The sequence below is a fragment of the Arachis hypogaea genome, chromosome 13 (assembly GCF_003086295.3).
Source record: "Arachis hypogaea cultivar Tifrunner chromosome 13, arahy.Tifrunner.gnm2.J5K5, whole genome shotgun sequence".
NCBI lineage: Eukaryota > Viridiplantae > Streptophyta > Magnoliopsida > Fabales > Fabaceae > Arachis > Arachis hypogaea.
In genome coordinates, this window is record NC_092048.1 from 1,795,686 (window position 1) to 1,816,687 (window position 21,002).

A 21,002-nucleotide genomic window follows, 5' to 3' on the forward strand; every position below is an offset into this window, starting at 1 on the left:
ATTTCTTTTAAAATAGTGAAACAAAAAGAATCCTAACAAAATAATTCACTCAGAAATGAACTGAATAATTTCAGTTCATTCTAAATATAATTTCAGTTTATTTCTGAATATAATTTCGGTCTTTTCTGCACAATTTAAAACTCTTTTTCCTCACATTCTACTGCTTCTTCACTAGGGAGAGAAGGAGGAAAAGAAAAAAAATACAGTAACATAAACAACAAAAGAATGACAATAAAGAGAAAATACGCGAAGAAGAAGGAACACAAAAAAGAAGGAGGAGAATGAGGAGGAGGAGAAACACGAAGAAAAAGAAGATGTAGCATCAGAGTAAAGAAAAAAGAGAAGAAACGTAAAAAAATAAAAAAGCGAAAAAAAACGTGTGACCTAAAATCACTTGAATGAATTTAGATGTTAAAATTATTTAGACGTGGAGAATATCTCAATTTTTAATGATAAAATGGTTGGTAAAAATTTTAATGAAGACTTACTAGCAATGCTTTAAAATATTAATGTAATATTGAATATCAATTTCTATAGACATTTATATAATATACGTTCTTCATGAAATTAAGGAACAAAAATAATTGAAGTTGCGTATTTTATAAATGAAAAATACCAAACTTTTGTAAATTTTTTAAAATTAAAGTTTGAGATTTAAGCTTTAAAGCTTCCATGATTTTTGAAAGGAGAAAAGAGGAGTGATTCATCTTCAAGTTATTTATAAGTATATAATAATTATAAAATTTAAATTAAATAAAAATAATAGTGATTCCTTAAATATAAGAAACATGATTAATTAAATAAATTAAAATATTTAAATTTAAAGACGGAATAAAAGATAAAAGTTAAAAAATAAGTAGCATTTTTATATTTATATATGCTAGTATATATACTTATGTTTTGTAGGAGATAACGTACAAAAATATATAAAATATTAATATTATAAAAATTTTATAAAATTAATTAAATTTAAAGTTTAATTATTTGTAATATTAAAAATAATAAAAACAACCAGTAATAATTTTACTCATTTTCAAAGTATAACAATTATCATAATATATATATAGTTTGGAATTAAATTAAAATATTTATTAAAATTTTATTATTTAAAAGTCTTTTTAAATAATATTAATAGTTAAATTTGTAGATATTTTTTTTTATTTTTGAATAAAATTTTAAAATTTTCTTACTAATGCGATCAAATAAACTATTAAATAATTTAATATTTATTTCAATTAAATAAATAAATAATATATTTAAATAAATCAAATAAAAAAATACTTTCAAGAATATATAACCTCAGCTGTTTTTTTTTTTTTTTACCAAAGATATGGAGATTCGAACTCGTAACCTCTTAATTGAGTATGGGAAGTCTATGCCATTTGAGCTATTACTTTTTACCCTTAGCTGTGTTATTCAACGAAAAAATGTGATTTTAATAATATTTAATAGATACGATAATTATTTATAATTGACTAAAATCCCATGTGCCGGGTCCACCACTTGAAAATTCAATTCCAACCGTAATATTTAATACCAACTGGTTTGCTTTTGTTACTATCCAAAGAAAGAAAACAAGTATTATGAATTTATGATAAGAATATATATATATATAAATGAATACAGCTTGTGACTGAATTTCAAGCCATTATTCTTCAAGTTCATTTTTGGTAATAGAAGATGACAGTGAAGGTGGTGCCTAGTTTGAATGAAGAGAGGTGCCTTGTGGTGAGGGGAAAAGTGGTTCTAACTGATGTTCCCAAAAACATTCAGGTTTCTTCAATTGGCACTGCTGAATCTGATTCTGCTGCTTTTTTGGGTGCTACTTCTCATCTTCCAAGTTCTCGTCATGTCTTCACTCTTGGCATTCTCCGGTCAGTACTTGTTAGAGATATAACTATTTATACGTTTTTTGATCATATAGTTCCTCTTAATATGATATCATATTAGAACTTTTTTATTGTGATGATTCAACTTTGTGGCATATTTATATACATGATAACAAAAAAAATAAATAATTTGGTTGGTCGAGGGATCAGCTCACTCACAAGTAGGAGTTCGAATCTTATCGCGTATGCAGTAACTTATTAGCTAGCTACATACCTTTTAATAAAGATTAAATTTGTGACGGATTAATCATTGATTTTTGGGCTGGGAATAGAAAGTAGAAAAAAAAAATGTTAAGTACGATTTTGGTCTGATGAAATTTTTTTTCGTCCCCAATCTTTTGCTATACAAAATCGTTTCTAAGGTTTAAAACCAAGTTTTAAATTCGTCATATTTAAATATTAAAATTTTGGACCAAATTATCCATAATAAAGGAAGAAGAAAAAGAAGAAGAAACTATTCACGATCCATCTCTGCCTCCACTTTCGCCGCCACCTCCATACGATTTCGGTCCCTAAGATAAGGATGGTTTTAAAACCAAATAAAACCTTGGGGATGATTCTGTATGCAGAAAAGGTTAGAGACGAAAAATTTTTTTGACCTATATCTTAGGGACCAAAATCGTACTTAACCTTGGTGGTTAGATCACTCATCAGTTTAAATAAGTATTTAGAGTTCAAACCCGATCTTATGTATGTAGCAACGACTAGCTGATCAAATTTGCGATGGATTATTCATTGACCTGTTGAGTTAGATTAGGGATAGAAACCAAAAACAAAATATGACAAAAAAGAAAGTCAAACTTAATTTACTCAAAGAAGTTATTAATTCAACATTATATTGATGTTAAGTTGTTAAGTGCTGAACTCTTGATTATGAACAAAAATGCAGGGGATATAAGTTACTATCACTCTTCAGAGTGAAGATATGGTGGATGATACCAAGGGTTGGAAAATGTGCAAGTGATGTTCCATTGGAGACTCAGTTCTTGCTTCTAGAAGCAAGAGAAGATTCTGCACTCAATGGTGATGATGATAATGATGAAGAGTTTTGTTCTGATTCAGATGAGGATCCTTCAACATCACAAAACACAAACTACATTCTCTTCTTGCCTGTTTTGGATGGACAATTTCGTTCAACTTTGCAAGGAACTCAATCAAATCAGCTCCAATTCTGCGTCGAAAGCGGTTTGCATAGACTCTTCTTACACTTCCATTTTCAGTTCATTTTGGAGGACCAATCTATCCGACAGAATTAATTTTCGAGAATAAAAATTTGTTAGGAACTAAAGTATCCGATCTGAAATTTCTTGAGGAATGTTTATTCTTTAGTCAAAGTAGATGAACAATAGTTTTACCTTAATCATTCTATAAACTGTGATACTTACAAATTTAATGATTAATACTAATTAATGTGAGTTTTAATTTGTAAATGATCCAGGAGATGCACATATCAAAACTTCACAATCACTAGAAGCTGTATTTGTAAATTCAGGAAACAATCCATTTGAGTTAGTCAGAAACTCTATCAAGTATGTCTTATTTTTCTATGATGTCCTTATTAATTCTTCACATTATGCTATGTCATGCAAAATTACATATTTATTATTCTTCTTCTTTCTTGTGTTAATATAATAGGATATTGGAAAAACTCAAAGGAAGTTTTAGTCACATTGAGCACAAGAAAATCCCTGCACATCTTGATTGGTTTGGATGGTGCACTTGGGATGCTTTTTACAATCAAGTGAGTCCACAAGGAATAAGAGAGGGCCTTCAAAGGTATAAAATGTTAATCAAAAGTTCAAGAGTTTAGGCCGTTTTTGTTTACAAGCACTAATTTTTGTATCTTTGTCTTTTGTGTCATGTTCTCAGTGTCGTGTCTTATTCTGTTTTCAAAACACCAAACACAGCTTGCAAATGTTGAGAAAGTAAGTGACAATACTTATTACTTTTACTTAACAGTTTCTCAGAAGGAAGTTGTTCACCAAAGTTTCTCATCATTGATGATGGTTGGCAAGACACATTCAATGAGTTTCACAAAGAAGGTGAACCACCAATTGAAGGAATACAGTAAGGCCATCATTTTTGTTTTCTTTTTCTATTTCGGTAAACTACCCTTTCTACCCTCCATTTCTGACTCATCATGTTGACATTTCCTGTTTCCCAAATAGGTTTGCAACCAGACTAATAGGCATGAAAGAAAACAAAAAGTTCAACAATGCAGACCTTGACAATTCTTGCAACAATCTTCACAATTTTGTTGATTTCATCAAACACAACTTTGGACTAAAGTAAGCAATCTCATGTCAATTAAAGCATTTATGCATTATTCCTTCCTTCGTGTGCCGGTCGCCTTTAACTATAAGCTATTTTCGGTAAGTATCTCATAACAGAATATACATATACGAGATAGAAAGGTTTTGTGTATCTTTGTAAATATAAAACTGAGCAATTATTCTCTCAAGATAGAAGTCATCTATCTCGAAATAAGTTTGTATTTGCAAATATATCTATATTTCGAATTACTAAGACAGTTACCAAACAAGGCCTAATCTACAACACCATGATTCACAATAACAAGAGAATCGAAAAGAGTTACAATTTTCTAAACCATGCAGATATGTTTACATGTGGCATGCATTAGCTGGTTACTGGGGAGGAGTATTCCCATCATCAGAAGCTATGAAGAAATACAATCCAAAACTTTCATATCCAATTCAATCACCTGGAAACACAGGGAACCTTAGAGATATAGCCATGGACAGCCTGCAAAAATATGGAGTTGGAATCATGGATCCTGAAAAGCTTCAAGATTTCTACAATGACTATCACAGTTATCTTGCTAGCTGTGGCGTCGACGGCGTCAAAGTTGATGTCCAGAATGTGATAGAAACCTTAGGCTCTGGCCGTGGCGGACGCGTTTCGCTGACGAAATGGTATCAAGAGGCACTAGAGGAATCTATAGCCAAGAACTTCAAGGACAATAACCTCATTTGTTGCATGTCTCACAACTCTGATTCAATATACAGGTTTGTGTACTTAACTAAATATCAAGAAGGGTTAAGAGCAAAGTATCTTACTCTAAGTTGATCTATATCTGAGATTTAATTTTGATGCACTATGAATGTAATGCACTTTTACGCGTACATCCAATTATGTAACGTCGTGTCAGCAAAAAAATAACCAATTTTTACATTGACTGTATAAATAGTCATCCAAAAGAACAGATGTGATTGAATGACTGTCAATGAATCAAAATTAAACTCCTTTATGTATACCAGAAACGTATTTAACTATATAAAGAATTATTTATACCGAATCGAAGCTAAAATTTTCTGATGATAAATTTTTAGTTCAAAGAAGAGTGCATCAGCAAGAGCATCTGAAGATTTCATGCCAGGAAAGCCAAAACTTCAAACCTTACACATTGCCTCAGTATCCTTCAATAGTCTTCTTGTTGGGGAGATATTTGTGTCTGATTGGGATATGTTCCATGTAATACAATATTCCTGTCACATTTTCTTCTCAAATCTTTGATCAATGACTGAAAATGTTACAAGTTGCTTCATATGATTCTGAACATTTTTTCCTATTTTTTTCAGAGCAAGCATGACACTGCTGAGTTCCATGCTGCAGCAAGAGCAATAGGTGGTTGTGCAGTATATGTAAGGTAAATAATGCACCAAAAAATGTTTTTCTTATGCTTAAGAAAAAATTCTGAAATGATCTTAACCAAAATTTGATAAAGTATACAGTGATAAGCCTGGAAACCATGATTTTGAGATCCTCAAGAAGTTAGTACTACCTAATGGATCAGTCTTGAGAGCAAGATTCGCCGGCCGCCCGACTCGAGATTGCTTATTTAAAGATCCTGTTATGGATGGTAAAAGGTATGCTAAATTATCCCTAATCTTACAGTAGAGACTCGTATGCAGTTGTCATGAAATTGACAATTGAGAATCGTTAGATGACAATATTCATGGCTATCAACTTCACATGAAAACACCTGCATGTGAGTTTCAACCAAATAAGATTTGCTCAAAAAGGTATGCTAAATTATTATTATCCTTTTTGTGCAGTTTGCTGAAGATTTGGAACATGAACAAGTTCACCGGGGTGGTAGGTGTGTTCAATTGCCAAGGAGCAGGAAGCTGGCCACTGAAACCAGTTGATGGAACACCAAATAACATAACCTTATCAGGGAAAGTGAGACCCCTTGATGTGGAGTTTCTAGAAGATGTTGCAGGAGAAAACTGGAATGGAAATTGTGCAATATATGCCTTCAATTCAGGTTCAAATTTCAATTCAACAATTACATTCTTATTACATGTTGGTCAATTGATAGACTAGTTTGTAGTCTTCTTACTAGTAGTCCTAAATTCGAGGACTGCGGATTGGAAAGAATCTATACCCGGAGAAACAACTACAGTTTCTTGACTCGAATTAGTCGAATTTCTGATAATATGATTTGGATATCGGCAACAAAGACTAGAAAAAGGAGTATGTTTGGTTCATGTTTTTGTTTTCAGTGTCTTGTTTGTTTCTCATTCTTTGATTCAAATCCGAGACCTCTAGTTAAGAGACGAAAATACTCTCACTTTGAGTATTCCCAAACTCATATCTACTTCCCTAAAATGTGACTATAATGCAGGTGTTCTTACCAAGCTACAAAACAAAGAAAAACTAGAAGTGACATTAGAGACTCTTCAATGTGAAATATATACAGTATCACCAATCAGGGTAAGTATCCTACTATCTTAACATTGTAATTTTTTATTTTATGAAAGAAAAAAGAAATCATGTTTACTAATACCAACATGCAAAGATGTTAATGTTAATGCTAATGATTGAAACATTACAGGTGTTTGGTAATGATGTAGAATTTGCACCAATAGGATTGCTTGACATGTACAATTCAGGGGGTGCAGTTGAATATCTGAACTGCACCATGGATGCTGTTAATGATGAAGAATGCATGGTCAAAATCAAAACCAGAGGATGTGGCAGATTTGGAGCATACTCTAATGTTAGACCAAAACGTTGCATGGTGGAAATGAAGGAAGAAAATGAGTTCTTCTACAACCATGAAAATGGACTACTCACAATTAATCTTGATGGTAGTGATTGCAAATCAAGGGGAATTGAACTTGTATACTAACTTGGGCTAATTTTGCAGTTTACCTTTTTTCTTAACTGCTAAATCATGATACTAAGTGCTTGTTTTGGCACTATTATCAGGATAAAAAAAATCTTTTTTTGTTGAATTTTTTTTAGTGTGTTTGGCAAATTTCTAGTATTAAAAGTAAAAGTACTAGAAAAATAAAAAAAAAACATCTTTTTTGAGAAGGTGCAATGTACATCTTTTTTTAAAAGATGTTTTTTCATTAAAAAAAAGATATTTTTCATGTAATAAATAAACAAAAAAGTATTTTTATATTGTTATACCCAAACATAATTGATAAATAAAAAGATCTTTTGAAATGAGATATCCAAACATAAAATTACTTTTACTTTTTCATAATATTTTTAAAAAAAAAGATAATTCGAAAAAAGATCTTTTCTTAAAAGTTTACCCAAAAAAGGCCTAATAATATTGTTATGTGTATTTTTAAATAATGAAAAATATCAAGGGGAGTAATCCTAATGCCTGTGGGAAGGGAAAAAGAATATTTTTTTTTTTTGTTATCTACGGTATTCTTCATCCTGACAAGTTAAGGACTAATTCGTCGCGAATCTGAATTCCAGAGAGGTCTGCGACGAGTGAGCTGACCACTAAACCAATCCAAGTTGGTTAGGAAAAAATGAATATATGTCCTGTTTAAGGAATTTTTTTCTTTACCCCAATTTAAATTCAGAGATGGAAAAGAAAAAAAAGCCCAGCCCAAATAATCATGTTGATAAGAGAGGAATGATCCCTAGATTTTTGGCTGCATGATATTTTTGGTGTTCTTAAGAATCACCGTAAACCCTTTTTCATTTTGCTTTCAATTCCCACCCCCTCCTTCCTTATCCTCATTTCCTTCAATTCAAAACCCTTTCTCTTCTTCTCTCTGTTCTTACAGTTACATGTCTATCATCACTGGCTTCAAATCCCTAACTACCATGGCAGAATCATGCCTTCTCTCTCCTCCTTCTTCTCTCTTCCATTCCAAACACATCACCCATTCAAATTCCAAACCCCACCACCACACTCTCTTCAAACTCGCTTGCCCATTCCCTTCCCTCTCTCTTTCTCTCACCGCAAGGCGCCATCATCACGTGCTCACTCACGTGGCCCAAACCTCCGACTGGGCCCAGCAAGAGGAAGACAACACTCTCACCTTGGAACAGCAAGAAGCTGAAGAACCTGCACTTTCAGATTGGGAACCCAGCGCTGAAATCGTAGGCGAAGCTGAAGTTGCTGAAGCCGAAGACGCAGACGAAGAAGAAGAAGAAGGAGAAGAAGAAGGAGGGGATTTTGTTGAGCCACCAGAGGAAGCGAAAATCTTCGTTGGAAACTTGCCTTATGACGTTGATAGCCAGAAACTCGCCATGCTTTTCGAGCAAGCTGGAACCGTTGAAATTGCCGAGGTAACTAACAAAACGAACCAACACTCTTCGGTTTTAGTGTTAGGTTTTCTGCTTTCTGCTCAATTGAGTTACAATTATTAGTGAATTGTTAAAAAAAATCATTTTTACCAAGAAGCATATGCACTACTATAATTGTTTAGGTGTATACTGTTTCATTGTGTTTGTAATGGCTTGTGATGACTTTTGAGTTTTGAAGATGTTAGTTCTTTATTTTTTGGGTTTTTATTAGTTTTGTATGTTGTATTATGACACTTATGTGTTTGTTTTTATAGCTTTTTCAAAGATGTTTGTGTTCTGTGTTGAATATGTACTTCATGATTCTGAAGGTATTGTGGTATTGTGGCTGTGGCTTTAGGTTATTTACAACAGGGACACTGACCAGAGTCGCGGGTTTGGCTTCGTGACGATGAGTACTGTCGAGGAAGCTGAGGCTGCTGTGGATAAGTTCCACCGCTATGTAAGTTCTTCTTCCACTTGTAGCTGATATCACTAGTTTTGTGCTGTGTATGATGCTAATTTGTCTGAGTTTGGAGTTAGTTTCCTATTGAATTAGGAGGATTGGAAACGCTAAATAGCTTTTGAATTCAAAAATTTCTCATGAACACTTTTGGTGTATGTATTTCTGAGGAGATACTGAACTTAGTTGTGTGTGCTAGAAGCTTTTTTTTTATATGTTTTCCAATTAACCAGTGAGGAAACATAAAATTGCACCGAGCAATGTAATGGATCCCTGTTGTGTGTTTATCTGTTGGATTCTAATGAGGACAGAAAAGTTCAATTTGCAATTGGAGCTGTAACCAATACTCCACACAATTATTTGCAATACTTTTGTATGTAGATCAATGACCTTATTTTTCACTAAATGAAATTAAGCATGTTTTTATAATTTTGTTATTATGGACTTCTTATTGCTATAGAAAGTCCTCTATTTATGCAAGAGTTTTGATTTGATTGCAACACTGAATGTCCTTAGTATTAAATTTTCGAGTTCGTTTGTTTTATGGAGTTCTTTTTTCCCTTTAATTCTTTCAGATCTTATTCATCCTTTTCGTCTTTTTTTTTTCTTGCAACAGGATTTAGGTGGAAGACTGTTGACTGTTAACAAGGCTTCTCCAAGAGGAGAACGACCTGAACGCCCACCCCGTTCATTCGAACAGGCTTTTAGAATCTATGTTGGTAACTTGCCTTGGGATGTTGACAATGGTCGCCTGGAGCAGATTTTCAGCGAACACGGTAAGGTTGCGAATGCTCGCGTAGTGTATGACAGAGAGACTGGACGATCACGCGGCTTTGGTTTTGTCACAATGACCGACGAGAGTGAAATGAATGATGCAATTGCTGCTCTTGATGGCCAGGTATTTCAAAGCTACTTTGTCACGTTATCAATGTTATACATTTCATGCATTGATAGTTCAAAATGTTTTGAACTTTGAACTTGAGAGGACAACTTTTTGAACAGCGTAGTTGATTTTGTCTTGGGTTTTCCTTCTGTACACTGATTTAATCATGGGTTTTAAAAAGAACATATAATTTTTTTTATTACTAGGACATGAAATTGATGTTTAGACACGTTAACTGTTAGTGGATATGATCCAATATCCTTAAAATTTTAAGGGTATCGGAAAACTCCTGCAGATATATTATCAAGTTTGTTGTCTTCCCTCTTTATGTGTCCGTGTAAATATGGTGTTTGGGTATGTTGCAGAGTTTGGATGGAAGGGCAATAAGAGTGAATGTTGCTGAGGACAGACCCGGACGCTCTTTTTGAGTATTAGCTCATGTAATCAACAACCATGGCAGCTGCTGGAGTTTTTTGTTTTTATAGCTGAGAATATAGTGTCATTTTTTCTGAAAAATATTTCCTCTCCTGGGCAACCGGTTCCAAATTAAGTTTACACATTCTATTGTCATTATTTTATAGCTGTAATTCTAATTTTCCTCAGATTCTTAAGTGGTCTATGTTCTCCTTTACCCTCTTTTCTTTTGCTGTTTCGTTTTGTTTTGTTTCTATAAAACGGAATCAAATTAAGAAAGATTTACCTTGAAATTAATGTAGCTATCTTAGTAAATTTCATAGCTTATGTTGTGAATTGTAGAACAGAAACTAATTAGTGTTTTTAACTATTAGAAGTTTTTCTGTTGCAAATTTGAAATCTGAATTTACAAACATAAGACATACATTTCTATTCTAAAAGAAAAAGATTAACCTGTTTCAAACTTTTATTACATGTCACCCTTCTTTAGATGATTATTTGAAACCTTCATCACGTATTCATGGGTTGAACTTGGTTTGCGGAACATAATAAAAATTCGTTGCACATTTTTAATTCCAAAATTACTATCACTGCATATGCAGATGAACTTTATTTATATGGTACAAGGAGTTGAGTAGCATCAACACTAACTATACAAATTCTAACACCATGTGAGGGAAATCCAAGTTCTAACAACCACGGATATCTGTAGCATTAGCCTTTCAAAATTCCAAGAAACTTAACTATACAGACTCTAACATTTGTGTATCCCCCATATTCCGAAACCAGAGAGACATGTGAACCAAAATTCAAGATCCCTCCTCCATTTCAGTAACCGCGAAGTTGAGCTTCTCGACTGGTGAGGGGGACATAACGAACGGAGGTCTCGGTGTGGACACTAATAGAGCCATCAGATTTCTTGTCCACCACCTTCAAATCTTGAAACATGTTTCCAACTGGGATCACCATTCTTCCTCCAGGCTTTAACTGATCAATAAGTGCTTGCGGAATTTCAGGTGCTGCTGCCCCAACATGAATGGCATCATAAGGGGCAAACTCCGGCCAACCTTTTCTTCCATCTGTCAAAATTGCTCAAATGTATTCAGTTAGCAATTCAAAATCTATTGTGATTTGAATATTATGAATATCATGCTCAAATATCTCGAATATCAGTCACATGAACAATACTTCTGAACCAACATAATTTCAAACAAAACATGAATCATAGCAATCTTTATATTTTCAATTTACAAAATGGACTAACTACAAAATTATTAAACCAGTTGCATTATGTCCTCATCACCAATTAATATAAACTAAAATCGGGAAAAACTAGATGGCTATGGTTGACTAAAAAAAACTAATATCTCAGGAAACTAACCAGCAGCATGAACTGAAAGGGAGCCATCTTTCAATAATTGGGCGGCAGCACTTTTCTGAATATTCTCTATTGAAGAAGAAACCAATTCAGGAATATGCTCCACACCAACAGCACGACCTTCCGGTCTAACCATCATGCCGAAGCACGCTGTCAAATACCCTGTTCCTGCAAGAGGCCCATATGAAGATTGTTACTCAACACTAAATAGCAAATCTTGGAATACGAGAGCTATATGAGAAACCAAACTCCCTTGTCAATCCCCTATGCAAGGTTTTACATCAAAACATCTTCACATTATCTTGCTATGCCTATGAAATCTCGATGCAAATGAGGTATACAGTATAAGCTGCATTTTTTATCCATAATCTACCCAAAAAGAAAGAAATTAAATAAAAAGGATTCCAACTTGAAAGAAACTTACATCTTGGATAAATGCTCAAATTAGACATCAAATATTATATGCAAGACATTAGTCCTTCAATATTCTAGTATATAGCAATATGCCAATATGGTTTCCATAGTATAATAGATCCTACATTTAAGGACAAAGTTGATATCTAAAACTAAATTGATGTCTATTTAGATATTTGAAAGAGCTGATAACCCAAAATCTTAACAGAACAAGCTTGACATTGCACATACATTGTTCATCGACTAATCTGAATATTTATTCTACCCAATCCATTTCTATAGAATCCGCTAAAGAGAAAATATTAGTGCAAAACAATAGATGCAGTGTGTTTCATGGACTATACCGGAGCCAATGTCGAGAGCATGCATTCCAGGCTGCAAATTCTTCTCCAGTAACTGAAGGCACATCGCATGCATATGCGGCGCAGATATAGTTGCGTTGTACCCTATCGACATGGGGCTGTCGATATAAGCTCCAGCCCCGTTGGGAACAAACAATGCTCTATCAATGCTCTCCATTACTTCAGCTACCTTATTTGATCTTATCACTCCATAACGCTGCAAACTTTCCACCATTGCTTTGTTCCTACTCATGCTGCTGCCAGAGCAGAATCTCTATATATTTGACAACCAAAACAACAAGAATTTCAAGCTTTTGGTAGTGGCAAGCGAAATTATCAAACCCTCAAATTAACTTGTAAACATTCCTAATCAAGTTTAGGGATCTAAGAGTGTAAACTCTAACAAGAAAATTGACAGGTTTAGCTATGCAATTCAAGTTTACCTTGTTGTGAAGGATTTGAATATGGCATAGTAATAGTAATAACCATAAGCCATGATTAAGGAAGTAAAGTAAGGAATTATACTGTTTCATTATCTTCTTTTTCTCTTTTCTTTCTTCTCCCCTTCCTAAGAGGACACTAAATAAGGTAAAAACTAATCAAAATCACAAAGAGAATTAGAACAAAACAAAACTTTTGCCACCAAAATCAAAGAAATAACGCATCTTTACAGCATAGGATACAATTTGCATGTTGGAAATTCGCAATAAATGAAAAATTAGAAAGAAAAAGAAAGAGAGAATACCTGCATGGAATGGAAGAGAGAGTTTCCCGTAATGAAATTAGGGTTTTGGAGGAAGGAGAAGGAGGTGGTGAGGGAAACAGAGGAGGGAGGCGAAGAATGAGAAGGGAAGAGTGTCGCTGTTGCGGTTAGAGAGAGAGCGCGTGAAGCAGGGCAAGAAGAGAAGAGGAAATTATAGGGCGCAGAGGCAGAGACAGAAGCAGAAGGAGAAGGAGTAGTATTCATTGTGATTCTGATCCTGATTCTGTTATTTCTGGTTGTTTCCACACTTCTCCAATCTCTCTTCCTTTACACGCTCTTGTCATATACCACTCACACGTGTCCACTCCACCTAAAAATTTATATACAGATGAAAAAATTTTAAACATATTGATATACTGATATTTCAGTACACTTAAAAAAAATTTCTATACAATTATCTTTAGGTGACGTTAGTATTTAAGAATCGTTAGATAATAAAAACAACTACATGCATACGAATCTTTACTAATTTATTTTCGATTTTGTATTATATCATAATATTCTTACATACTACATACTCACATATCCAATACAACAACAATAAAGTCTTATCTCATTAGGTAGGGTCGACTACATAAATCAAATAACGTCATTGAGCTTTATCCTGTATTTTGTCTATAAAGAGACCGTTTACATATAGTCTCATTTGACCACCTCGTGGATGGTCTTTCTAGGTCTTCCTCTATCTTCCACTCCTTATCCATCTTCCATCTCATCCACCCTCCTGATTGGGTGCTTTGTTGGTCTTCTTATCACATGTCCAAACCGCCTAAGACGCGATTCTACCATCTTTTTTATAATAGGTGCTACTTCAACTCTCTCTCTTACATTTTCGTTCTTTATTCTATCTAATCACGTATGACCACTCATCCATTTAACATATTCATCTCTATCACACTTAACTTATGTTCATGCTCTCCTTTAGTCGCCCAACACTCTGTACCAAGAAGTATAGCCGGTCTGATAGCAGTACGATAGAATTTACCCTTAAGTTTTAAAGGCACTTTTTTGTCACATATAAAACCAGACGCACTCTGCCATTTTGAACAACCTGCTTGAATCCTATGATTTACATCATGTTCAATCTCTCCTTAATCCTATATGATGCACCCAAGATACTTAAAACTTTTAACATTTCGTATGATGTTTTCTCCAATCTTCACCTCTATATTAGGGTTTTTTCTTCGGCGGCCGAACTTACATTCCATATATTTCATCTTGCTACGGCTTATGCGCAAACCATACATTTCTAGAGTTTCTCTCCATAAATATAACTTCTTATTTAGGTCTTCTATTGGCTCTCCCATAAGGACGATATCATTGGCAAAAAGCATGCACCATGACACAGGCTCTTGGATATATTCTATGAGTACTTCTAAAACTAATGTGAAAATGTATGGACTTAAGGATGATCACTGTTGTAATCCTATACCAATAGAAAATTCCCCTGTCACACCACCTTGAGTCTTCACACTAGTTGTAGCCCATCATACATGTCTTTAATTGCACGAATATATGCGATCCTTACTCTCTTCTTTTCTAAAACCTTCCATAAGACCTTCCTTGACACCCTATAGTATACTTTTTTTCCAAATCAATAAACACCATATGTAGATCCTTTTTATTACTAAGATACCTCTCCATCATCCTTCTTAATAGGTATATCGCTTTAGTGGTGGATCTATCTGGCATAAAACCAAATTGGTTCTCTGTTACTTGTGTCTCTTGTCTCAACATCTGTTCTATCACCATTTTCCATAACTTCATGGTATGGCTCATGAACTTGATCACTCTATAGTTTCTACAACTTTGTATATCCCCGTTATTCTTGTAGATAGGTACTAAGGTGCTCTTTCTCCACTCATCTGGCATCTTCTTTAACCTTAAAATCTCATTAAAAAACTTGGTTAACCAACTGATACCTTTCTCTCCAAGGTCCTTCCAAACTTCAATCGGAATATTATCAGGCCCCACAGTCCTGTCATTTTTCATCTGGTTTAAAACCTCTTTTACCTCGAAGTCTCGAATCTTTCGATAGTAGTCGAAATTTTGAACTCGTGCATAACCGACTAAGGCTCGGAAGAGTCTTCTGTCCTTCATTAAATAAATCGTAGAAGTAGCTTTTCCACCTTTCATTGATCTCCTCTTGAGCCAAAACCTCTCCGTCTTTTTCTTTATACACTTAACTCGATCCAAGTCTCTTGTTTTTCTTTCACGACTCTTTGCGATTCTATATATACCTTTTTCTCCTTCCTTCGTGCCTAAAGACTGGTAGAGACTCTCATATACTCTTGTTATTACTTTATTTACATCCATTTTTTGTCTCTTTTTTACCCGTCTTATATTTTTTCCAATTATCTGTATTGTGGCACAAAAACCACTCCTTAAAGCACTCCCTTTTTGCCTTTATATTCACATATCCAATACTAAGGTGTATTTATTTACAAGTGCAAGATATTAAATCATGAACACAGAAATATAAAATTGTGTTTGGTAAATAAGATATAGACAGAATATTATATTCTAAGATATTGAATTAGTGTATTTTATATTTTTTTTTAGAAAAAAATAAAGATATTGACCGAAGATATAATTTTTTTAATTGTCAATATTAATTTTTATAATTATATTTTTTATCGTTTTATATTTTAAATTGTGTCTGAATAAAAAATAAAGTAAATTAGACTTTTTATTTTTTATTTTATCTTGTATTCAGTTTATCATTAAATAAAATATAAAAATATTAATTTTTATATTTTTATCTTTTGTATTATATTTTTAGTGTGATATCTTATCCTGTTTTTAAAATTAAACGCAGTATAAAAGTTTCCAACTCTCTAATTTCCATTCACTACTAGTCTAACCTAAAACTCAAACCTCAATATAGATCATTATTATTAGAGTAAGATCTTGTGGATGGCAAATTTTATACGAAGACATACATCTAATTTTTTTTTTTTTTTTGGTATTAGACATACATCTAATTACTACAAGGCTTTAGGCTACTGGGCCCAACCAACAAAATGGGCTAACTTCTTTTGTTATGTCGGTTTTTCTTAGTTGCTGCTAAACCAACCTCAGAAGATGGACCCAAAGATTAAAAAATATATTTAATAAAAAATATTATTTTGAGTATACTATTCTTGAGTTTTTTTTCTTTTCTTTTTTTATAAAAAACATACAATTTTCACCATTAAAAAAGTAGTTTCAACTTTTAAAATGAATAATAAAATAGTGCTTTTAGACAATTAATCCACTTTAATATGGGTCAAATAGTCTTCTAATGACTTTCAATTTAATTGTTGTTCCTTGAGGCACTTATTTAAATTGAGACTTGAGGGATATAGACAAATTAATTCATCTCTATAGTCACAAGACTCATCAGATTAACAACTGTTTCAATGAGGGAGAAGCAACTAGCTGAGCTTTATTGCGCAATTCAAACTTTCGACATTCATTTAAACAAACGAATGACTTGATCATTTGACTAACCTAAGTTGATTAATAGATACTAGTATATGCATGTGTAATAAGCTAATAATAAAGAATTTATGAAAATTTTACAGAATTATAACACAATTATATATATTTGGTATTGGAATGTTTTTTACACCTAATTATTGAGTTATAATAATTCATCCTCAACGAATTTATTCTAAGGAGGAGACACTTTAATTCAATCAATATTCATTTTTTGATTGAGAAAAATTGGAATATTCATTCCTACTATATTCCTTTCTTCCTGTTCTAGAAGTGGTTCAGCCAATCGGCCTAAAAATAATACTAAATCATTATAACAAAAAAAAAAAGACACATTGTAATTAACAAAATCATTTAAGAATAGAATTTAGTTATTTGTACATTAACTAAAAGTGAGCGTCCACCGAAATTAAAAGTGAGCCAAATTAACTCATAAATTGACTTTGACTTGATTCGTTAATACTTCGATTAACTGAGTTTATAAGATAAACTTGAGCTTAAATTTTGTGTTTATATATATATTAAATAAAACGAGTTTGAGTTTGAATAAGTATATATATAAGGATTAATTACTCTATTAGTTCCTATTATTTTATTAAATTTGTAATTAGGTTTTTATATATATATTTTTTAATTGAATTTTTATACTATTTTTAATTTTGTAATTAAAATTTTTTATGTCAAAAACGTTAAAATTAATCGAATATTTCTTTCAAAAAATATGTAGTCCAAAATCTAATTAAGTTTTTAATTGTAAATACATTTAATTTATAAAAAAATATTCAGTTAATTTTAATATTTTGAGTAAAGTATCGTTTTTGTCCCCAACATTTGGGATAAGTCTCAAAGTTGTCCCTAACGTTTCAATCGTCCTATTTAAGTCCCTAACGTTTCAAAACTGACTCAATAATGTTGTCCTGCCGTTAGGAATCCGTTAACAGAATTGACGGCGGGACAAAATTGAGACGATTTTGAAATGTTAGAGACTTAAATAGGACGAAAACGTTGGGGACAAAAATGATACATAGAAATAAATTTTAATTTTATCCTTCAATAATATCATTTTTTTACTATACATAGTATTCAATTATTTTTTAATCACATCTAAGTAAATTACACTTAATCATATTACTTTCATTTTAAATAAATTAAATTTTTTTATAATTTTACTGTTAAAGATTTTTAGTTATCATGAAATGTTTGTAGAATGAGTAGTATATAAACTTGTAGAAAAGAAAAAATAATATATATACAATAAAATATAAATTATACCTTTTATCTCTAATGTATCAAAATTTTTTAAAATTATAAAAAAAATAAATTTATTTAAAATAAAAATAATGTGATTAAGTGTAATTTATTTAGATGTAATTAAAAATAATAGAATACTATGTACAGTAAAAAATTAATATTATTGAAAGATAAAATTAAATTAAAATTTATTTTTATGTATCGTTTTTGTCCCTAACATTTTCGTCCTATTTAAATCCCTAACGTTTCAAAATCGTCTCAATTTTGTCCCGCCGTCAATTCTGTTAACGGATCCCTAACGTCAGGACAACATTGAGTCAATTTTAAAACGTTAGGGACTTAAATAGGACAATTGAAACGTTAGGGACAATTTTGGGACTTACCCCAAACGTTGGGGATAAAAACGATACTTTACTCTAATATTTTTTACACTAAAAATGATCTAATTATAGAATTAAAAACAATGTAGAGACTTATTAAAAGAAAAAAAAATATAAAGATCTAAATTATAAATTTAATAAAACTATAGGAACTAATAAAATAATTAAACATATATATAATTAAAGTTTGTTATATAATTATAATTTATAATTTCTAAAAATTATTATTATGCTATTTAAGCTATCATGGACTTCTAGTGATAGAAATTGAGCTTCAAATTTACAATTGTGCTCGATTATTAATAAATTAACTCGTAAGTTGAACTTAATTTTCGTAAAACAATCTTAAATTTGGCCTAATTTCGCTCAACTCTCCTCTTTTTTATTAATAAATATCTAAAATTAAATAATAAGTGTTAGAAATAAGAGATCGAACTAAAGAAAGTATTTTTATGTATTATTCAGTCTAAAAAAAATTAAAATAATAAAGATATAGAATTTTACTATTAATATATAAATACGCTATATAAATACAAATGATACTAATTAATCTAATTCAATTCTAATCATTCTATTAACAATAAGAATAAGGTGCAAAAGTAAAGAGTTCATCCAAATCTAACTATGACAAAGTGAATATATATTATAATTAGGTGCTAGAAAAAAATATTTCTCTCAAGAATAAATAGCTCTTTGTAATCATGACTAAGAATACATCATTTTACTCACATGTGCATGCTAATTAAAATATTGCTTGATACTTCACGTGGGACCATATATATAAATTAATTTTTAATTAATTAATATTAATTAAAATTTTCCGTAAAATTAATTTTTTTATTCTCATCTTTTAAAAAATTTAGAATATAAAATTTATAATTTATAATTTATAATAAAAATAATTTTAAGAAATTAATTAATTTTTCTAAAAAAATTGACTTTTTAATCAATATAAGGTCTTTGTCACTCATTGTTAATTCCTTAATTAACCAAACCCTTCCACGTTTCTTTTTTTCTTTTGATTTAACTCACTCAACTTTAATGCACAGACTTTGTTAGTAGGCACATAACCCGATCTGATCTGAAGGTTATTTTTTATATTGAATAAATATATGTGTAATACGTTATTATTAGAAGATTGGGTATTTTTTTTATATATTGCTATTTTTTAATTGATATTAATTAAATTGGACGATCCGAAAAATCTAATTTGTTTAAAAAAAAAAACTACAAATCAAAGAATTCGATTTATATTTTTAAATTTTTTCATTCTTGAAAATAAAAATTGGAGAATCTAATTTTAATGTAATTTCTTTTATTTTGAAAAAATATAAATCAAACAATACGATTTCAATGTTAACATGTATTTAATTTTCAAAAACACAAATTAAACCGCTTAATTTGTGATTATTTATAAAAAAAGCTAAACAATAAAAAAATCGAAGGCACCTATTTATATAATTCACATCAATGTAAATTACTTCTCTTCTCACATTATTTTGTGATACACACTCTCTGTAATATAAGAAAAATAATAAGCGCCGATCTATTATGATAATCATTATTGTGAGAATTGGATTGAAATCGATCATCGGGTCAATTCGGTTAAAGATAAAAATTAACCGATATAATGAATTAATCAAAAGATTAAGAAAAAAAAGTAAAAAATTGGTTAATTAGATGGAATTGATTTGAGTTGTTAATGGTTAATTAATTTAAAATAAAAAAATATAATTCTTTAAAAAAATTATATTTTATATATAAATATATTATTTTATTATATCGATTCAACATCAGTTAATAAACTTCGATTAAACCTCTAAACTTATAATTCTACTTAATCGATCACCAATTTAATTTTTAGAATCTTGATGATAAGTGATACTACATGGAAAAAAAAAACTAAACTAAACTAAACTTAAATTAAATTAAATATCTAGCTAGCTACAAGCTACTAGCTAGCATAATATGGTTGGCTGCTTTTTCTTTACAAAAAAGAGAATTTTATTCATAATTACTCTAAAAAAAGTACTTAATTAGAAATCAAACAAAATATTAGACCTAGACCTTATATAAAAATAAATATATTATATATTTTGAACTAATCAACGATTCGTGATTCAACTGATTTCACAAAAAAAAAATAATGATGTGTAGTACTTTTATGTTGAAGACCACATGAAATAATGTACTACAATTCAAAACATGTATTCTATCTCTTCTTCCATTATTAGATAAATGTTTTTTTTGTTTTTTTGAAATTACCAAAGGGATACCAAAATCAATCCTGAAGAGAATGATAAAAGAGTTGTGTTATGCATATTTTTTTATTTTACATATTTGTATATACCTTCCACTTATGAATAGTAAATATAGTGACAAAATAAAAATAATAAGTTAGACTATTTCTAAAAAAATGTTACTTTAAAATGCACTAAAAAATAATATAAATACTACAATAGAAGCGAATTTTAGCTACGGTTTTAACTGTGACTAAAATTCATATCAAAATTAAGGTGACGACACTTTTGCTACTAAGAAAATAGTTTTAAAAAAATCAAATACATAAATAACAAAAAAAAAAAAAGAAAAAAAAAGGGATGAAACGATGAGGGAATACTTATTAATTAATCACTTTCACTTATGTGAAAAAAAAATTTAAAGATGCTCATATTATATATTAATAATTTAATATATAATAATTAATATCTCAAACAATACAAATAAACGCTTTTTATTTTTAATATGGAAGAGAGGGTGGGGTGATGCAACATTATGAAAAAGA

General features: G+C 30.9%; 3 protein-coding genes across 5 annotated transcripts; 2 read left to right on the forward strand and 1 right to left on the reverse strand.

The window, feature by feature from the left end:
* The first annotated feature begins 1,559 nt into the window (after positions 1–1,559).
* On the forward strand, positions 1,560–7,150 carry LOC112736326 (probable galactinol--sucrose galactosyltransferase 2). Its single transcript, XM_025785723.3, has 13 exons — positions 1,560–1,874; positions 2,779–3,074; positions 3,328–3,418; positions 3,525–3,665; positions 3,849–3,956; positions 4,058–4,177; positions 4,505–4,915; positions 5,240–5,381; positions 5,489–5,556; positions 5,642–5,776; positions 5,966–6,177; positions 6,538–6,626; positions 6,748–7,150. Exons 1-13 carry the CDS (start codon positions 1,681–1,683, stop codon positions 7,042–7,044), a joined length of 2,304 nt encoding a protein of 767 aa, XP_025641508.1. The 5' UTR covers positions 1,560–1,680; the 3' UTR covers positions 7,045–7,150.
* Positions 7,151–7,292: 142 nt separating this feature from the next.
* On the forward strand, positions 7,293–10,427 carry LOC112736327 (28 kDa ribonucleoprotein, chloroplastic). Its single transcript, XM_025785724.3, has 4 exons — positions 7,293–8,456; positions 8,812–8,913; positions 9,530–9,811; positions 10,162–10,427. Exons 1-4 carry the CDS (start codon positions 7,818–7,820, stop codon positions 10,222–10,224), a joined length of 1,086 nt encoding a protein of 361 aa, XP_025641509.1. The 5' UTR covers positions 7,293–7,817; the 3' UTR covers positions 10,225–10,427.
* Positions 10,428–10,775: 348 nt separating this feature from the next.
* Positions 10,776–13,374, reverse strand: LOC112736328 (protein-L-isoaspartate O-methyltransferase 1). 3 transcript variants are annotated; one of them, XM_025785725.3, is made up of 5 exons: positions 13,089–13,374; positions 12,869–12,922; positions 12,347–12,617; positions 11,592–11,756; positions 10,776–11,289 (listed from the first exon to the last, which is right to left on the reverse strand). In XM_025785725.3, exons 1-5 carry the CDS (start codon positions 13,308–13,310, stop codon positions 11,039–11,041), a joined length of 963 nt encoding a protein of 320 aa, XP_025641510.1. In that variant the 5' UTR covers positions 13,311–13,374; the 3' UTR covers positions 10,776–11,038. The 3 variants fall into 3 exon arrangements, with proteins under 3 accessions (XP_025641510.1, XP_072067083.1, XP_025641511.1); XM_072210982.1 differs by having other exon boundaries at positions 12,787–12,922; positions 13,089–13,360; XM_025785726.2 differs by lacking the exon at positions 12,869–12,922 and having other exon boundaries at positions 13,089–13,370.
* Positions 13,375–21,002: the final 7,628 nt, after the last annotated feature.